The following is a 19,093-nucleotide window of genomic DNA, read 5'->3' as shown; positions in this document are numbered from 1 at the left end:
GCCAAATTTCCACAAAAAAATACAAGATATTGCACTGCCCATGTATGCCCAGAATCTGATTTAAAGGTAACGTTTTACGAGGAGGGGGCCACAATAAATAGTTGGAAAATGTCTCAATCCATAACTGCATGTTTACATAGCAACTACTAACAAAGAATTCAAATAGTGAGGCTAGAAAAAAGTGTTATGTTTCTTTTTTACACGGAGTCAACAGATGTGAAAGCATATCCTTCTGTCTGTCCATTTCTCATATGCTCTATTTTTCCTGATCAACCTGATAATACATGAAGAGTATCTTATCTCTAACAGACAGCTTCACAAATGGAGCCCCCAAAGGGCCCAGCAGCACACTCCGAGAGCTTTGAGAAATGGGAATGACCATGGCAGCTAGAAGATGCCAGTCGTGATCTAATGCAATGGCCAAGGGCTGGATTGTGTCACACTGCGCACCTTGAGGGATGAAAAATACCCCGGTGCTCTACTTAAAACTAATGGACAGTGTCTCTGAAAACCAAAAAAAAATGAAAAGAAGCAAGAGCCTATAAGATTGAGAAGACGGGGAGAGGTTTGGATACCACACTATTATAAGATTCTCCCTTCCTCTCAATCTCTTTATCCTGTGCTATCGGTATGGAGGCAGTCGAATGAAGGCCTTTCCATTTCAGTAGACTGATTAGTCAATCTCGACATAATGTCTATCCTCAAGGCTTTAGGATTAGCAACTGTTTCTGTGTGTGTCAATTTCTCATCATGTCTTCCCTTTAAAAGCTGATGGCTTCAAGCATGTGCTTTGAAAATGTATAGTAATCGCTTCATTTATTGAGGAAAGTGCTCTTTTTTTCCGAGTGACCCATTGACCCTCTTGCAGCGGTGCATTATACATTCCTGACCTCACATTTTGCTGGCTAATAAATGTCAGAGGAAAACTGGCTGCAGATGCAAGAGTCAATACCTATCTTATATTGCATCACCAAATGAAGGAGATGATCTTTTGTGGGTGTGCAACACTTAACATAATGGGGCATCTCTCGTTTAAGTTTCAATATGGCTGCTCAATTATTGCCACAGCTTCAACTAACAGAAGAGAAGAAAGTACCTTTTTTTTTCTTTGCATGTCAAAAGTGGGGCATCTTGCCAGAGGAAAAAGCCTTGATTTTATTGATATCTTGCATTATTTATCAAATGCGTCATTCAACCCTTAGCTGCATCCATTTGAGTGCAGATTTATGTCTGAGATATATGTTTCTGGTCAATATAGAAGCCATGTAGGCTACATACATGCATGTTTACTCTAAGGAAACACTTATGTTAGATGAATTCTACTATACTGCACTCTGCAGTCTCAACAAAGGCAGTAGGTATGCTCCCACAGTGGCCCCTCCCTCTATGTAAATGACCGGCCCCTACATGCCGCATCAAGGCTCTACCTCCTTTCAGCGCCGCAACAGCTGGCAACAGATGGAACCTCACTCAGAGGGAGGAGGGTTTGGTGGGACTTAACCTTGCTCCCACCTTCCTCTTCCTCACCTCATCTCTTTTCTTGTCTTTCCTCTATCACATCTTCCTCCCCGTAATTTCATCTCCACTCCCCCCTCCTCTTTTCCTTGCTCTTAAAGTGAATCCCACACCCATGCACATGCACATATACACACACACACATACATATATATATATATATATATATATATATATATATATATATATATATATATATATATATATACATATATATATATATATATACATACATACATATATATATATACATATATATATATATATATATATATATATATATATATATATATATATATATATATATACATACATACATATATATATATATATATATATATATATATATATATATATATATATATATATATATATATATATATATATATATATATATATATATATATATATATATATATATATATATATATATATATATATATATATATATATATATATATATATATATATATATATATATATATATATATATATATATATATATATATATATATATATATATATATATATATATATATATATATATATATATATATATATATATATATATATATATATATATATATATATATACATATATATATATATATATATATATATATATATATATATATATATATATATATATATATATATATATATATCCAACAGCAGATGAAAACACATCAGAGCTGCACACATGCTTTTAAGTGCTATCTTTCTCCCTAATGTGTTGCGTTTCATATCAACAATGTAGAAACAAGCATCCCATGTCCACATGAGTAATGGTGTCTTGCCTTGTTTTCCTTAAGATACTACAGCTACTAGCAGGGAGGAAATGGAGCTCTATTCTTGATATGTTCACAGACTGACCTCTGAACTCCCTTTGCCCTTTTGAGCCACAAATGCCTGGTGGACACATTCAGGGCTATAGGAACTGTTGCCAGCACAGAGACGGGTCTCTTTTGATCTGGAAGCATCACTCACTTCTTTGCTGTCTGATTTCCCCCCTCTTTCCCCTTTTATTTCTCTTTTCACTGACAGTCCTCCCAGCTACACAAATATACTGCATGACTGCAGGGGGCTGATGGAGGGAACAACAAAGCTGCACTTACCCAAGTCTGTGTAATGTGATTTGCAGAACTCCTTCTGCCCGCCAAAGCACAGCTCGAACTGAGGCTCGTTTGACCTGCGTACGGTGTGTCCGTTCTCAAGGGCAGCAAAGGCGTCACAAGTGTAGCGGTACATGATGAAGCCAAAATTGTCCCTGGTCAGGAATAGAAAATGATACATCAGAGTGGTGCTGTGGGGCAACAATAACTGAACAGGGGGCCTTGTCTTAGATGAAGATCACGCTATTTAAATGCAAAAGAGAATCAATAAAAGTGTATCTTTGGGGCGCCATAGGCCTAGAACAAGATGGATCGGGAGACGCTCTGAGACTGCAAAAGCTCTGTCTTTGTGTTAGACCTTCAACACTTGCCTTTGCTTTAAGTTCAACAGTAACAGCAGTTTCCTCTCCCCCTACACTAATACCAGACTACCATACAGATGCACACACACATGCACAGAAAGTCACGGGGCCTTACCCATCGTCCCTCAAGTTCACTGCACATTCTTCAATTTCGCCAAAGACTTCAAAGCGGTGCTTCAACTCTGTCCGGGTGCAGTCGGACCTCAGTCGCCCCACGTACACCACCCGTCTCTCCTCCTGCTCGTTAAGAGGAAAGACAGGGTGGAGGAAGGAGATTAAAAGGGGGAGTCTGCTTTTCCTTTCCCCCTTTCTTTCTTCATCGAGTCCTAATGAATTGCTCTTGATCACTCCTGTGGATACTGCGGCTGACTTTAGGTTCCCGTTTTTGTCCCTCTTCTCTGTCTGTCTGTCTGTTGTGTTCCTCTGTGATTGGTTCAGTTTGCTTCCTGTTATCTGATAGAGTTGCAGATAGAGAGCCCTCAGTCTGCCTTGGCACTACAATTCCTTTTTCTCTCTGTAACTCATCAACCAGAGGCAGAGTGATTTTTATCAAATGATGCCATGTCTTAAGTTTGGGGCTGCTTCTTCTTTTTGTGAAGACTAAAAATAACGCTGTGGGGTGACTCAGCCATATTTCAGAAAAGCCTGTTTCTTTCTTTCCAGCTTGGGAGTCAAACTCACAATACACAGCAAACTAGGCATGGTTGCTAAATGAGTGGTCTGTTAATATTGTAAGGGGAGGGAGCATTAAGAGCAGCAGTGAGCCACAGGGCAAAAAACATGGATTTCCTTGAACCTTAGAGGACGAGGGGGTCATAGTGGAATAATTTAGGAACAAACTGCACCAGGCTGCAATTACAGCGTTGGAGTAATTTAATTGCATCTGCTAATCATATAATACAGCGCAAGCCTGGGGCTATAGTGTATCACTAGTATTATTTATTTATCCATTCATTCATTTACTTGCCATTACTGGGGCAAGTCCATTGAGGCCTGTTGAAATTTTTAATTCTGTCTTGAGGGTAGTAGTAACATGTATGTAAATCAGTTGCCTGGTGCTAAACTCAAAGTTCACCTTTGCCCTGTTAGACTTATATAAAGCAGCAGAGAAAAAAACAAATTAACTACAGCTTACTGTTTTTACGTTTTTTCCACTCTCTTTAATGCTTACATACTGTTTGAGACAAAAAAAGTATTTGCTGAATTAGGGGTTTAGTTGCTGACAACTGATAAATAGGCGGCCTTTTCTTGATGGCACCCTGAGGGCTGCCTGTGTGTGTGTGGGTGTTTGAGTGAGTGAGAGAATGAGGCAAAAACAGAGTGAGGGAGACAGACAGACAGAAGGAGACGCTTTCACATCTCTGGCCTCCCAAACCTTGTTTGACAGCTTGAGCTTTACTGCTCGTAATTGTTTGTCTTTCCATCTCTGAAAATGTATGCATGCCAAGCCAAGTTTGCATTACTGCATCATTTAATGTGTGCTTTATCAACGGGTGGTAGTAGCGTTACCCCGCTGGAAACCTGAGTAATTTCCCACTGAGACATGGAGAGCGGAGATATGGCAGAAATGTGATATTCACTGCATCAGGCTGAATTTTGAAATAGATACAGAAAAAGGAAAAGAGCTCAATAGAATCAGTGGCCGTTTCCTTTTTTTGTCCTTACCCCGTCTTGCTCTCCTAGTTTCTGTTTTCCACTATTTTAACATTTTACCCCTGTGGTGTGATTAATAAGAGTCGACAGTGTTTCCAGACGACAGAGACGTTAAAAATACACAACCCGGAGATAAAGAGGAAGGGCCTGTCGCCTGAATCATTCAGGAACTCACTTTGTATGCATTCTTTCAGTAGGGATACACTGTGGCACATGGCACTGGGCTGGAGGCTGTCTCATCCTAAGTGATGTGTGTGTGTCGGTGGGAGGTTTTGGTGGGTTTGCAGGAATTTGTACATTTACCACAGCAGTGATTGCATGTGGTCTTTTATCAGCATCGGCAGGAAAGACTTAAAGTCAAGCACAGAAAAAAGGATGATAGAGGAAATTAGATGGAGCTTGTGTCATTTGACTCACTATTGCTTTTTGTCTTTGCCTCTCTCTCTGCTCAGCCCTTTCGAACTCCCGCTTCTCATAGTCCCGCCGGTACTCCTCCCTCTTCAGCCTCTCGTGCTGGTACTCCTCGTAGCTGTCATACCTGTGGAGGAAAGGATACGTATGACATCACTGTCCTAGCTCATCCTCTAAATTCACCCTTCCTGCTGATGTGTATGAAGAACAATTGCCAGTATTTATCAAGCAGCAGTCCACTGTTATCTCACCACTGATGGTTGAGAAGGGGGTTGCAAAGGATAGGAAAGAGACATGTTAATAAGATGTCTCTTCGCCATTGCTATGATTACGGAGCCCGCAGGATAGGCCCGTGGGAGTGCCGGCAAGCAGCGCGGTCGGGGAGCCAGGCAGCTGCAACTGTCAGCACAACTTCACATGTCATTACTTTCTGCTTAGTTAGGGCTTCATCAAGAAGGAAAGTGCAACTTTCTCCCCCACCCCAGACTAGCACAAGACGTGTCCGTTAAGTTTTCGACTGATGAGCGACTCTCGGGCTTGTCGGGTGTCATTAGGCCCGTGGGTGCCAAATCAGCTCGGAGCGCTGAGATGGTGTCAGTCTCCCCCTCTCTCCCTTTCTGCACTGTGCCAGTACTTCTCTGCATATCAAATGGTCCCCTCTGCAGTGGCTCATAGAAAACTACAGAGGCACTAAGTTGAATAAGCGTCATTATACAGCTGGGAGTGTCAAGTCGTGAGTGAAGTATGAATGTGGTTTGGGATTCTTTTTGTCACTAGTCCAATAAAACATGATCAATTAAACATATTTGCCCTGAATGTTTGTCACGGGGCCCCCGTGTGGATGGGACAGGCTTCGGTCTTGATGTGAAAAGGGAATGACAGAGAAATCAAACTCTTTCTGAGTGGTGACAGGGAAAAGTTACGTTCAGTGCATTTGTCTATAGTGACTACTAGATTTTTTATTTCAGCCATTCTTCCTTGCATAGCAGAATGAGGTCTTTTACCAGGCAGTTGCTAAGAATAACCATTTGTCCTAACCTGAAGTATTTGACTAAACAAAAGGTTAATGACATATAATAGGAGGTTAAATAATTAATTTAAAATAATCACCTTGGCCTGCGGCTGAGAGGAGATCGAGACTGAGGGTGGGGGCTCTTGTGAGTCCTGGAACGAAAAGTGCTTGAATCTGTGTTGTGACGAGACCTGTGGGAAAAAACAGAAAACATTAAATATGAAAATATTATTTTTAGCAACACCTAGGAATGCTGTTCATCTCATACATTAGAAAAATGCATAAAAAAAATCATACTACATACTGTTGACTCCTGCCAACTTCTGACGCCTTGGTTTATTTGTTCTTTGGTTTGGGAACCAAGTTAACTTCTTTGATATTCACAAGACCCATTTAGATGGTTGAAACCGGGTTGATTCCAGCCTTGTCCTAATCTAACCCATGGCCAAAAAAGTGTGTGTGATTTTCTACAGAACTTTTGTACACACCTGATCTAGCATAAGCACCTGCTATCTATGTTGTATGAGGAAATGGTCAATACTGTAGGCCCTAGTGGCCTGACTGTAGAGCTTGTACCCCTGCATTCCTTAAGCTTCTGATGCTTAATTATTGAAGTGTTGCTGAAGAAGGAAGACCTGAATTATGGAGGGAGAGAAGTTAGGGAAATTCAGTAAAGCAAAGGAGTGCCAGTTTGGAAAGATCGAGGATCTGATGCTGTGAAACTTGAAACAGAGCACAGGGATTTTGAGAATTGTGTTGCTGAAATTCTATTTATCTTTCCTTGCATGAAAATATAACAAGCTTCTTGCGCTGTCGCTTTCAAAACTCCAATCCCTACCCAGTATTTTCAGAAAGCTTGTCAGTGTCAGATTCTGATCGACTGCCTTGAGACTATTACTGTATAATTTGTGAGCAAGTTGGTGTAGAGCAAAGAACAAGGGCTTAAACAGAATAAAGTGATTACCTTGGCTCTGTGGAGTAAACTGACCTTTAAGTAATCAGGCAAACAAACTGAGTCACTGCAGTGGAGTCCTACACTGTGAAGCACTGAATGAACTACTCCTGACAAACTGAATTTACTCACATCCTTCTCAGTAACTATGGCTTGCCTCTGTTCTTCTACCAAAAAACCCAACAGAAAACCCCTCAGCTCTGATCAAAGGGAAACATGGGAAATGTAGTTCTCACACAGAGCTATGATGATAGGAGTCTCTTTTGAGAGGGGTTTAGAGACTGCATTCCCACAGCCTGTATTTGGCTTTCATCTCTGGGGATGTAAAAGAAGAGGGTTTGCCACTCAGTAAAAACAACAGCTGCCGCTTAAAACAATAGCCCCGGCATCAAACAAAAAACAGGAGCATGCAAGGGAGCGAGTGAGGAGGGGGGTGAGTGTAAGGAAGACACTCAAATAAAACTCCCTGCCTAGAGATTAAAACTCATACTGTTCAATAGTCCAGTGCCTCTGGCACGTTTCATGTTGTGGGTTTCTCTTTTTGGTTCATTGTGTGTTGTTTTAGGGAGATTGCACCTTTCAACTGATCTTTTTTCCCCATTGTCAGTTCAGAGAAATTGAAGTGCCACCTGGCTAAATAGGCAAAATTTGGTTACTATAACAATTGCAATTTGGTTAAAATGCATTCCACCTCTCTTTCACCTGTTAAATCTCTTTGTGTCAAACTTGCTAAATCTATCCTGCATTTAGTCCAGGCAAGGCAAGGACTAGCAGGAGGTTAAGAACCCATGCCAAGAGTCTCCAGGGTCTATCCTGTGTGACCACCAGCTCTGACGACTGATCAGGCCTGAAGGCCTAAGCTAGATCCCCTGCCAGCTCCAAGACCTGTTTAAACTGCATGGGTGGGGAGCAGCCAAGACTCAGCCAAAAAAAGTGTAAGGTGTGTGTGCGTGTGTGTGAGATGACTTACCAGGAGGAGGGGCATCTGTCAGGTGAGCTGGAGAGGGAGCGCCTCCGGTAGTGCGAGGAGGAGATGCGGGAGCCAGAGTGGGAACGAGAACGGGAGCGGGACTCGCTGCTGGTCCAGCAGAAAGGCCTGCTGGGCGAGAGGAGGAGGGAGGAAGGTGGGGAGACGGAGCCTCGTGAAGGGGAGCAGCTGGATGGTGGGGAACAGGAGGGAGAGCAGGGGGGACAGTCAAAGAGTAGGTCCAGAGGGGTGCCCTCCCATGGACAGAGGAAGCGATTCTCACGGCCCTCACCCAGCTCTAGATCATCGTGGAAGGGCAGGAACCCTGGGTGCAGGTAGCTGGAGCCAGGCAACCTCTGGGAGTAGTAGCCATCCTCTCCCTCCTCAAGGGACTGTGGGGCTGCAACCTTATTTGATTTGCTGCCTGGTTCTCTCTCCTGGCCACCCTGGCTACAAAGGGCTTGTAAGGGGTGGCCAAAATGCTTGTTGAGTTCTGCTCTGATTTCCTGGTCGCACAGGAGCTTCCGGCTGGTGGCAGAAGGGTGTTGGTCCCCGTCAGTAGTGGCCTCTTGTAAGGGGATCTGGGTGGTTTGTGTAAGGGTCTGCTTCCCTAACTCCTGGACCCGGGCTGCTTCTCCATCCACAGAGGCAAAATTCTGCTGCTTAGCCAAAGGACCAGATGAAGCTGATGATGGAGAATAAGAAGATGAAGATGATGAAGAGGACGGTGGCATGGCTGAGTCCTTACATTCGACATGCCTGTCCTCCACTTTGCCTGCAATAGGCATGGGAGCAGCAGTGGCACCTGAGGTGACCATCATTTCCGCTGCTGTAGTCATGGTAACAGTGGCTGTGCTGCCGTCCTTCTTAGTGCTAGCTGACGCCTGGCAATAGTCATGGTCACAGTAGCCACGGGGCGCCACCCGCTTATTGTTGCTAGTGCTGCGATGCTCCTCAAGGCCACCCCCCATTGTGTGTTGGGTGACGGAGTAAGGGAGGGCGGTGGACGCTTTGCTCAGCTGGGCATAAAGCTCAGTCTGTTCCGGACCCTTCCTGGTGGGGCCCCCGCCTGAGGCACCTGGGGCCGGGGCCAGAGCGCCGGGGCCCAACTCGCTCAGCCTGGCTCTTTTGCATGCCAAGGCTGAGGAGGAACATGAAGACAACTTGGTTTTGAGCGATGCTTTGAAAGGATTCTCTTGACTGGCTTTGTGTGGGGGCGTGGTAGGTGGTGTCAGACCTGCAGAGGGAGGAAAAGACAGAGGTTGGTGGAGGGGTGGGGGAAATAAAATGAAAATGGAATCATAATGCAAACCTCCCCTAATATCCCCCTCTCCCTTCTCCCCTCACTCATCAAGTCCCAGGTCGGTTTATGGACAGTGGACACAGATACATGACTGATTAAAATATTCACTTTCACTTGGCCTAATCCTGATCTCTATTTTATTGCAATCTTGACAGATTAATGTAATGCTTGGTGTAACTTAATATGGCAGTGCTGTAATATGGATGACTTGCCATCCCCTTCCTCTATGACCTTGGAAAGGTCCCTTTTCATGAAACAAATAACATAACACCCTGTAGAGGACAAACGTAATGCATGTATCATATCTCTGCCTGCCTAACATAAATGTCTGCACTGGACAGCTGCCAATTCATCTGAATAAAACCAAAGACCTTTTTTATCGGTCTGAAAGAACAATCACTGACATGTCGGCATGCATGTTTCAAGATTATCCAGCATCATCTCCCTTTTCTTTGAAATAATATCGGAAGATATGTCACTATTCTTAATGTACACTTTAGCATGCCTGGTGATGTTGCCATGGTGAGATGTCTGCTATGTCATGGAAGCACATGAAGTACTGGCGAATGGGTTGTCATTCTTCTCAGATGGCATATCCCTACTGCTTGTGCCCCCCCTATCTTTTCCCCGCCTCCTACAGATTTACAACCAGACAGATGGCAGTTATATGGGAAGTCCTGAGATGAGCCCACTTTATAGCATTGTTAATGCACTCACACAAACAGCCGCCACCATTACTCTCATTCTCTCTTTCCTCCTCTCCTTTAGCCTTGTATTCTCCCTTTTCCCCTCTTCCTGTCTGCCATCTTCCGTGGCTCAATCTCTATTTCTCCCTTTCCGTCTCTAGGCATCCTATCCTGTTTCTGTCTTGCACAGAACAAATGTGCCCACACACACACACACACACACACACACACACACACACACACACACACACACACACACACACTCACTAACAGTCTCTCACTGGAGTCAAACTCAGGCACTTTGAAACACCTACGCTCTCCCCTCTTCTTTGCCTTTCTTATAATGCACATCATTCTTCCCTTGCTGGTGAATTGCACCAAATGACAGCTATTAGTATCAAATCCAGTGTTGGAGTATGCACGGGGAAGACAGCTTGGCAAAGAGAGTGCGGGAGCATGATATATAAATATGCAAGTTTCTGAAACCACTTGCTGTGTTTGGAATGCCTGATCCAACGGCTTATCATCCTACTTATTATCTGGATGTGTCTGTAAGTAGGACTGCAAGGCCCCCCCCCCATTTTCTCCCCTCTCTCTCTTCCTTCTCTCAGTTCTGATAGTGATGCAGTATAGACATATACGTATATATGCATTTTGCCAATGAAATGAGCTATGAAAAGGAGAAGAGAGAATGGGGTGCTACACAATGCCTGAGGAACTTCTGTTTCACCAACAAAGCGCCATCTGTCCAACCTGTGGGGTCATAAACTAGGGGCCATTTGCGATGGGGGTAAAATAAATCAGAATTAGATAAATATGTGCCTCTCAGTCAAACTTGCTAGTGATGGATGATCCACAGACACAAACACCAATCATGTAGCCACCGGAGAGAAAACGATTGAACAAGTGAGCAAGACAGAAAGAAAGAGGAAGGTTTTATAATCTTTTTTCTCCTCCAGCTGTAAATTGCGAGGAGTCCACAGAGCGAATAACAACTCTGTGCTTAAAGAGTTGATCCGGCGGTAAGCCATGCAAATAGCAACACACAGACCACCCCAGTGTCATGAGATACAGTAATTAAAGACAACATGGCAGCACAGGGTAAATCTATTAGCTTGGCAGAGATTAGGCCAGAACAGTCAGATCCCAGGGTGCCTCACTGCCTGTTGTAGTCTTTACTGTACCTCTCTGAAAAGTGTCAAGATAACATGTAGCCAACAGTCGAAAAGTTGCTATTTAAAAATAAACATCATTTGGCTCAGTACAAGGTGTACAGGTCAACTGATAATTAAAATTATCTTTCTATGAAACAGTAACCACTACTACTACAACTTATAGCAAAGGCATAAAATAATATGTTACTGGCAGCAATTCGTGGAAAGTTCCATCAGTGAATTGTCGACCTGCCTTTAAGGTGGAGGGTGGAACCGCCCACCTGGCTAACTTCCATCTGGTTATCAGTAACACCACCATAATCTCTATTGTAGTGGAATGTTACTCTAAATTGGCAAAGGACATGTAACTCCGGACCTAAAAGCTATCACCTCCACTTACTGGGATCTATATCCATCTGTCTCATACAGCACGAGACTCAAAAGCTAATCCCTAAGTAGGAAAGTGGCTCAGTAACCTGGAGCTTTCTGGACTAATGACTTTCCTGCTAATATTCAATCCTAAATTGAATGGTGAAGTCAGGTGAAGGGCTTTATTTGACCGTCCTTGTAAAATGGATGCGGTGGAACAGAACGGACGCCAAGATTTGGCCACAGGTCAATAGACTCACCCACGTGCAGTAAAATTGGAAGAAATATTAACTGTGCTTGATTGCCCCAGAGCTTAAGCAGCCCTGCTCTTTCCCTTCTTTAGGTCTCAGCAGGCATCACCTTTGACCCCAAAAGCTTATCTACACAAAAGGGTTAAACAGCACTTCGACCAAGGTCAGAGTGACACAGGAAGACCTCTTGGGGTCTGATGTGCAACAAATTTCCAACCCCCACAAGAGCTAAGTAGAAGGTGCAAGGGGCAGACATGAGGTATGTATTAGGACCATTTCCCCTGCTGGTAAATGAATACCCGAAGGGGCCAGTGCAACATCACACAGTGTGAGAGGCTAAAGGGCAACCATTTTGTTTTTATTGACCTTAGATGATTAATCGGGGGGAGAAAGGGGGTAATTACTGACATCATTTGCACAGAGAGAGAAAGAGAGATATGACCCTCAATATTGCAGCTTTTGCATACATTCTCTTCATTTTTGTCTTGCAATCACCTTGTGTCTATAGCTTTCTTCTGTTGTAGTTAATTATAACTCAATAACGGAAAAGGATGATGTCAATAATGATCCTGAAAATTCCTCACACTGAATCCATTTACAAAACAGCAGCCTTTGCATACAAGTCTTTTTCCAACATTGGAAAATGACTCCCAAGTCAGCTGATCTAATTGCCTGTATGTCTAGGGACCTAAGGAAAGGAAGGCACAGATCAAACAGGCAAAAGTGAATTATACTGCAAAACCAATTAAAAGAATAACACTGCCATTTCAGTTTTCCTATGATGTGTAGGGTAAGTAAGCTGTCAGTCAGAGAGCATTAGGATCTGATAGAGGAAGACAAAAAGCATATTAACTCTTCAGTAACAGCGGAGGGGAGGTGGTTGAGGATGGGAGGGGTTTGCTAATAAACCCTGAAGAGATTGGAAAGCCTAATCAATAGGCACATAAAAATATTCTCCTATGCCTTCACCTTGAACTCTGAACTGTGAATTATCAAGATGTTGGAGCCAGAGTTAACCCATTACTATCTACAACAGGGAGGTGAGGATTTCCATTGGCTTTAATAATAACTACATGTGCTTTAAATAATCAGAAAAGTGTTCTTACCTGGGGTTCCAGCAATCTCCACACTTAATGTGCGTTCAATGGTTTTGTTCTCAAACGGTGATCCCTTGTGGTCACTGGAAGACAAAAAAAGTGCAACATTTTACTTCTCAGATGAAAGTAAGACTTTAAAAGCTTTTGTGATCTAAGAAATGGAAATGAGTCACAAAAATGCCTCAACTTGGATTCTACTCTATATAGTTTTCTTTGGCTTTGGCTTTTTTCTGTAGTTTGTTGCTGCTTTTTGCCTGGAATAATGTGGAAAAACTTCTCACACTTACTTTGGAGACTCTGGGGTCAAAGGAAGTGGCAAGATGGTTGGTTTGGCTGCAGAACACAAAGGAGCATGGGTAATTATTGATCTACGTATAACACTCATGGCAGAAGAGAACAGGTCCACATTCTGCAACAATTAATCTCAAATTGGTTCATTAAATGCAATTATTACTACAAAAACACCCATTATAAAGTATTTCTATGGATACTATTGTACAAAGCATATCTTTTTAGATTGACCCCGTTTTAACTATTTATTCTTAGGATAGACTGGTCACTCTGTGAGGCAGGATGAAGTGATGGTGCGTATTTCACAGGTGTCCAGACACAGACATACCCTGTTCAAGACAACAAATAGATCGAAATGGAATAAAGACATAGAGAGACAATGTCACAAACAAGACACATGACAGTGGGTGAGCCCCTCCCTAGACAATAAAGTCATAATTGCATGCACCAACAGCAGAGGAGGGGGAAAAAAGAAGGAAGAAAGGAGAGTCAAGGAAGCTTGTGCAGTTGCCCGAGGCTCTGGCAGACTTGTGCTCCAGCTAAGGGAACGTGGCTTTAGTAGCACGACGCTAAAGAGCAGCACCCGAGCTCTGAGTCTAAATGTACATATTCAGCACACTCAGCTCAATCAGCCAAAGATGGTTCAAGGGTTGACTTTATGAATACAAGACGTACAGTGGCAAGACAAGGCTCGCCCCTTTTCCCACCCCCTCCTTTTTTTTTTTCACTCTATTTAAATTTAAAAGAATGCCTCTGGGACTAGCAAAAAGCATTGGCTAGCAGGCTGTTTGTCGTCATTGTTGTTTATGCCCTCAGAATGACTGTTAGATTCGTATTAGAATAGGAGTTAGTTGTGAAGTCAAACTGGGAAGTGGTTAGAGCAGGAGAGGGAGAAGAGAGAGCAGAGATAAGACCAGTGGGGGGGATGCAGTCATGATTACCTAACAACGGGTGGCCCTGGTCGTCGGGGTGCTCGCTGAGTGCCTGCCTGTGTGGGTGCCCTTGCCCTTGTATGATGCAGGGAGGGGCGGGCTCTGCAATTCTAGTATCTGGGAAGAGTGGGCTTGGTGGGCCATGTGAGAGCACCGCTGCGGGGCTGCCCGTGACATGGTCATCATCATCATCATCATCAACACCATCATCATCATGGTCAACATCCTCCCCATGGTTTAGCCACCCCAGCTCTAGTCCAAAGCCCATGTCTAGCCCTGAGTCTGGCTGGCTAACCCAGCTCTCTAGGTCGAAGGCGAGAGGTGACAACAGGGACCCTGAGTCAGGCTCTTCTACCTGACTTACTGCCCGGTTTCTACAATCAGTGGTCCCTCCCACCTCTTCCTCCTCCACCTTTGAAACGGCCTGGGCTGGGCTCTCAGACCTCTTACCTGCTGATTTGCTCAGAGTGCTGGGTAAAGGGGTGATCTTAGGTGGAAGTAAGGGGGCTCCATACTGAACAGGCCTCTGTTTGGAGGTGAGCAGCTGGCTAAGTAAGGGGTGCCCCGGCTTTTCATCTCTTTTCCTAATAGTCACTGTGATGTGCCTATGTGGTGCACGGCCGGCACCACTACTGTTACTACGGCCATGCCTGCCAAAGCCCTCACTAGCCTGAGTGGCGCCCGCAGCCTCTCGGCAATGCTCACAGCTGTGACTCACCTCTCGGGGAGGGAGGGAATAAGAATGCATATACCTAATAAACCTAGCGGCGGCCAGGCGGCCCACATCGCCTGGCGGCCTTCCTTCTTCACTGGGCGGCCCGTGCTCCAGTTTGGGGCGGGCATGGCCGCAGGTGGAGGTTCTGTGGCCAACAGGGATAGAAGCACCCTCCGACTCCTCAACCCCGTCATCGTGACTGCAACGCTGCCACTTCCCAGCCCCAACACCAGCCACACTACACTCGCCTGCAGCCCGGCTCTCACCTCGCTGGTGATGCTGCGGCTGCTGCTGCTGCTGCTGCTGCTGTTGAGATGGTACAGCTGACTTCTTCTTGGAGGTGGTGGAAGAGGACGAAGAGGTGGAGGAGAGGGAGGAGAACGAGGAGGTGGATAACGAAGACGGCGAAGAGGACGAGGAAGAGGCGCCAAGACCCAGGCCACTCTTGTCCCTGCTACTGGCACCCCCCCAGGTGCTCTTGGCTTCACTGGCTTTGGTGTGGAGCAGGATATCATCGGTGGCCGTTAGGTATTTCAGCAGCTCAGTGCAAGGCCGCCTCACCGGGCGGTTCTGTTGGCTGGAGCCCCCTCTTGCTTTGCCATTCCAGGGGCTCTCCGTCTGTGCAACACAATAAGATAGAGAAAATTATTTAGTTTGCTTAAATAAAAAGTTTTGCTCACTGTTGTTAGTATAGTGCAGTTGATCCAGTTGTGAGAAATGTTAAGTGCTTTATTTGGCACCAAAATAAAAGTAGAAAGAGATGGAGCCAGAGAGAGGCTAAAAGAGCGACTCAAAAAGCCTGAGCACAGTGGTTGCCCAAGTGTCTGGGAGGCGATGGTGGGAGTGCGGTCCGCCCGTCATCTTAATTGCGTGGCCCTCGGAGCACCACCACGCCACTCTGTACGCACACCATGTCCTCCGGGAGTCCTCATTCGTTGTGCTCCAGAAATGGATGACTCAAAAGGCAGAGTATGAAAATAGACTCTGTGAGGAAGGTTGACGCACTGCATGTGCAAACATAGTACGCACAACACACACAAATCGGTGTCTGTGTTATGTTTATGTACACAACATGATCACATACAGATGTTTTTTTACATTCAGAGGATTTTAAACACTAGGGAAAGCATTACAAATAGAGACTTCAGACATGTTTCCCCAAACAAGAGCAAATGATCAAGTGCTGTAAGTTGTATATGACACTGAACATACAGTATGTCACATTCTGACATGAAATGCAAACAGATTACAGAAATCACATACTTGTTTTATTCACATTCATAAACCTATGATACTTACACTGACTAAAATTAATCTCAATCAACCCCACCCCCTTAGAAAAAAAATCCTTTTGAGAGCCATCTAATGAGAACATCAAGTCTGATATTTTGATCTTGTCGTCTCAAGGCATCAATCTCGCCGCAAGAGTGCCTGTCGCTGCTATTTTTTATTTTTTTCAACAGGCACCATACCAAGGCGGATAAGTGGTGGAGCTAATGAGACAACGGTGCTGCTGCCTCGCTTGGAAAGCCCAACAGCAATCAGCCTGTTTTCATTACGAGATGGCCCCCTGGGATAGTAGACTAGAGCAGTAGTCTAACATCTTCTAAAGGCGGCCACCAAAACAAGTAAAATGTGAGAGGGAGGGAGAAAGAGCAAGAAACAAGACAGAGCAAGAACAGAGTGAGAGAGATAAACAAACACTAACAAAAAATGTGTGTACAGGAGTGAAATAAGCAGCAAGGCAGTGCATGTATTTGTGTGTGTGCGCGCGCGCGCGTGTGTGTGTCCCTACCTTGACGACGGCAGGTGGTGGTCTGATCCGGTGGTTGCTGCTGGCTGCATGGTTCTGTGCCTTGCCACCTGTGTATTGATTATAGCTGAGCTGGGAGTTTGCGGGTGCCAGAAGGAGCTTCTTCAGCTGCGAATGGACCCCAACAGAACAAGAGAAAGTGGTGAGGGAGGGGGAGTGAGTGTAGGTTATGCAAATGACTATTTTCTTTCAATTAGACAGACTGCTTTGTAAATGTATAACCAGAAGAAACCAATATTGAAAAGAAATAAATCACTGACATATTTAGAGAAAGATTAGAAATTTTTAAGCAGTTTATAGTATGTGACAGTACAAGTCAAGTACTTTTTCTTCCTGTGCAGGTGTTTTTGTGTACACAAAGCCAGGCTTCTCAAATGTGATTGAATAAACACACTCGGGCATGTGGCTAAAGGTCATTTGGAAGGGATTGGCATGGAATATAATGGACTATAACTGAACATAACATAACATTTTAGGTCAAAGCCTTTAAGCTAGAGAAATGCCCAGATGGTATGGTTATGTGTAAAAATAACAGCACAAAGGTAAGCTGACTTCTCATCAAGAGGCCTGTCTTTTTGCCAGAAAGATGACTCGTGCACAGGGGGATTAGTTGAGACCCACTGAGAGTGGACGAGATGAGATGGATTTCTATTTTCCCTTACTTTCATTATGTGCCGGCTTGATTTCAGGGCCTGTGGCACTGTGTCAACCATAGTTGGCCCCACCACAGTGTTCATAACATTGAATTGGCGCCACAATAGCACTGTTATGTAATTAGCACTGAACAGCAAACACACTGATGCATTCCATTTACTTCCCTCCTCCCTGGATCTGCATCTCTGCACACTCTCACTACACATACAGTAAACACATTGTGGCAAATGTGGCAGAGTGTGGATTGGGCACTGCCAAATACAGAAGTTAACAGACAAATGGACACTTTTGGTGCCCAGTCTTGATGAAGAGTCTTATCTGGTGTCTGCCTTGGACTGGCAAAAAAGCAACAGTGTGCACAGGGTTGGAGGTCATGTCTCAGGAATAACATATGTTTTGACCCTGGAGTGGTGGTGATGGGAGAATCTCGAGAAGGAAGGTTGGTCTTACCAGGGAAGGCTCCTCAGGCTCTGGGGTGCGTGGCGAGCCGTCAGGGGAGGAGGGACAGCTCCGGTCACTGGCATTGGTCACGTCCCCATCTGCCAGGGCCTCAAACGAAGGCAATCCGTCCTCATCCACTGGGATGCTGTCCAGGGTCTCTGTAAGCACTGCCAGCAAGTTGGCCTCATTTTCTTCATCTATCTTCTTAGGAGGGGGGCAAGGGGGAAGACAGAGAGAGAAAAATAGAGACAGGAAAAATAGGACATTTTAGTCATGAGAAGTTGCATCTCTTTTTTTTCTTCCAGGGAAGTAAAGGTGGTGGGTGGCTGCATGCAAGCTTTCATTGTTAATAGAGTGGGAAGGTTTTTTCTCATTTTTTTTGCAGCAGAGCTGGCTCTATTCTGGCAGCCTTTTTAAAAACAAAATTCTCTCCCTGCGCAAGTGAGTCAAGCCTGTCACTCATATTTTAAGTACGCAGCTTACTGGACCAAAATAATATCTCCCCCAAGAAACCCATTACCAGGGCTGACAAGTTGCAAGTATCTAGGGAAGACAGGAATGGGTCGGGTAGCATTGCGGTATGGAGGTTTGTGGGGGTAAAGGAAACAATGAGTGGAAGTCGACTCTCCCCCCACAGAATTGAGAGACGATCGGCTTGCCGACAGGATGTTTGCAAGCAATCCTCGGATAAGGCGAATTACCACCAGCTAATGCTAAATAAATGTGATATATTTAAAATGTTGGCATAACAGCTGATGTTCACAATGGGCGGGAAGTTACCATCAACATTTCATGAAAAATAAAGCTTGTTCTTGCCACTCAGCTCCTCTTTGATGTACCAGAGGAGTTGTGTGCTGGCTGCAGCTGGCTGTTTAATGGTAGAGATTATAACTGTGTGTGAAAAAAAGAGACAGAGAGATAGTGAGTGTAAGGGAAAAAGAGACATGTAAGGTGCCAACTCTCAACATGGGAGGTTCACTGGGGATAATAACTATGCATGATGTATGTAGCGAAAAAAACAAGAATAGAGAGAATGTATATAGATAGATATTAAGAGTGAGGCGAATGTAGCTTGCTTGACAAAGGGGTGTGTGTGTTTGTGTGTGTGCACGGCTGTGCCTTTGTGCAGTGACAAGTGACAACAGGAACTGTAAGTTCCAGGGCCATAAAATCCCAGGGACTTTAAGACAGCGGAAAGATAAACAGCATCGTCACCCCAGGACGTTCTGTGGCCAGCCCAACAAGAACAAATCCCTTTATGCACATGGCAGGATTATCATCGCTCGGCGACTGTGTGTGGCCATCATTATGCCAAGGGGGCCACCAACCTCTCAGATACCAACACTATACCTCAGAAGACTCAGATTCCCACATGCACAAAATTTACCCACCCACTCGTTTCG

General features: G+C 44.5%; 1 protein-coding gene across 10 annotated transcripts in view; it reads right to left on the bottom strand.

Annotated features, from left to right (window-relative positions):
- The window catches only part of ppargc1a (peroxisome proliferator-activated receptor gamma, coactivator 1 alpha), a 248,901-nt gene that overhangs the window by 924 nt on the left and 228,884 nt on the right, over positions 1-19,093 (bottom strand). For 4 of the 10 annotated variants that reach the window (XM_044183600.1, XM_044183602.1, XM_044183605.1 and 1 more), the window contains exons 3-12: positions 17,700-17,894; positions 16,578-16,703; positions 14,077-15,400; positions 13,132-13,177; positions 12,854-12,927; positions 7,988-9,221; positions 6,164-6,256; positions 5,060-5,180; positions 3,105-3,226; positions 2,631-2,782 (exon numbers count right to left, since the gene is read on the bottom strand). In XM_044183600.1, coding sequence (XP_044039535.1) covers positions 2,631-2,782; positions 3,105-3,226; positions 5,060-5,180; positions 6,164-6,256; positions 7,988-9,221; positions 12,854-12,927; positions 13,132-13,177; positions 14,077-15,400; positions 16,578-16,703; positions 17,700-17,894 — 3,487 coding nt within the window. The remainder of the gene's footprint in view (positions 1-2,630; positions 2,783-3,104; positions 3,227-5,059; positions 5,181-6,163; positions 6,257-7,987; positions 9,222-12,853; positions 12,928-13,131; positions 13,178-14,076; positions 15,401-16,577; positions 16,704-17,699; positions 17,895-19,093) is intronic. The other 6 variants (XM_044183608.1, XM_044183610.1, XM_044183601.1 and 3 more) reach the window with 4 other exon arrangements.

Source organism: Siniperca chuatsi, linkage group LG22 (assembly GCF_020085105.1).
Source record: "Siniperca chuatsi isolate FFG_IHB_CAS linkage group LG22, ASM2008510v1, whole genome shotgun sequence".
In the NCBI taxonomy this organism is placed as follows: domain Eukaryota; kingdom Metazoa; phylum Chordata; class Actinopteri; order Centrarchiformes; family Sinipercidae; genus Siniperca; species Siniperca chuatsi.
This window is presented reverse-complemented; position numbering and strand designations above follow the sequence as displayed.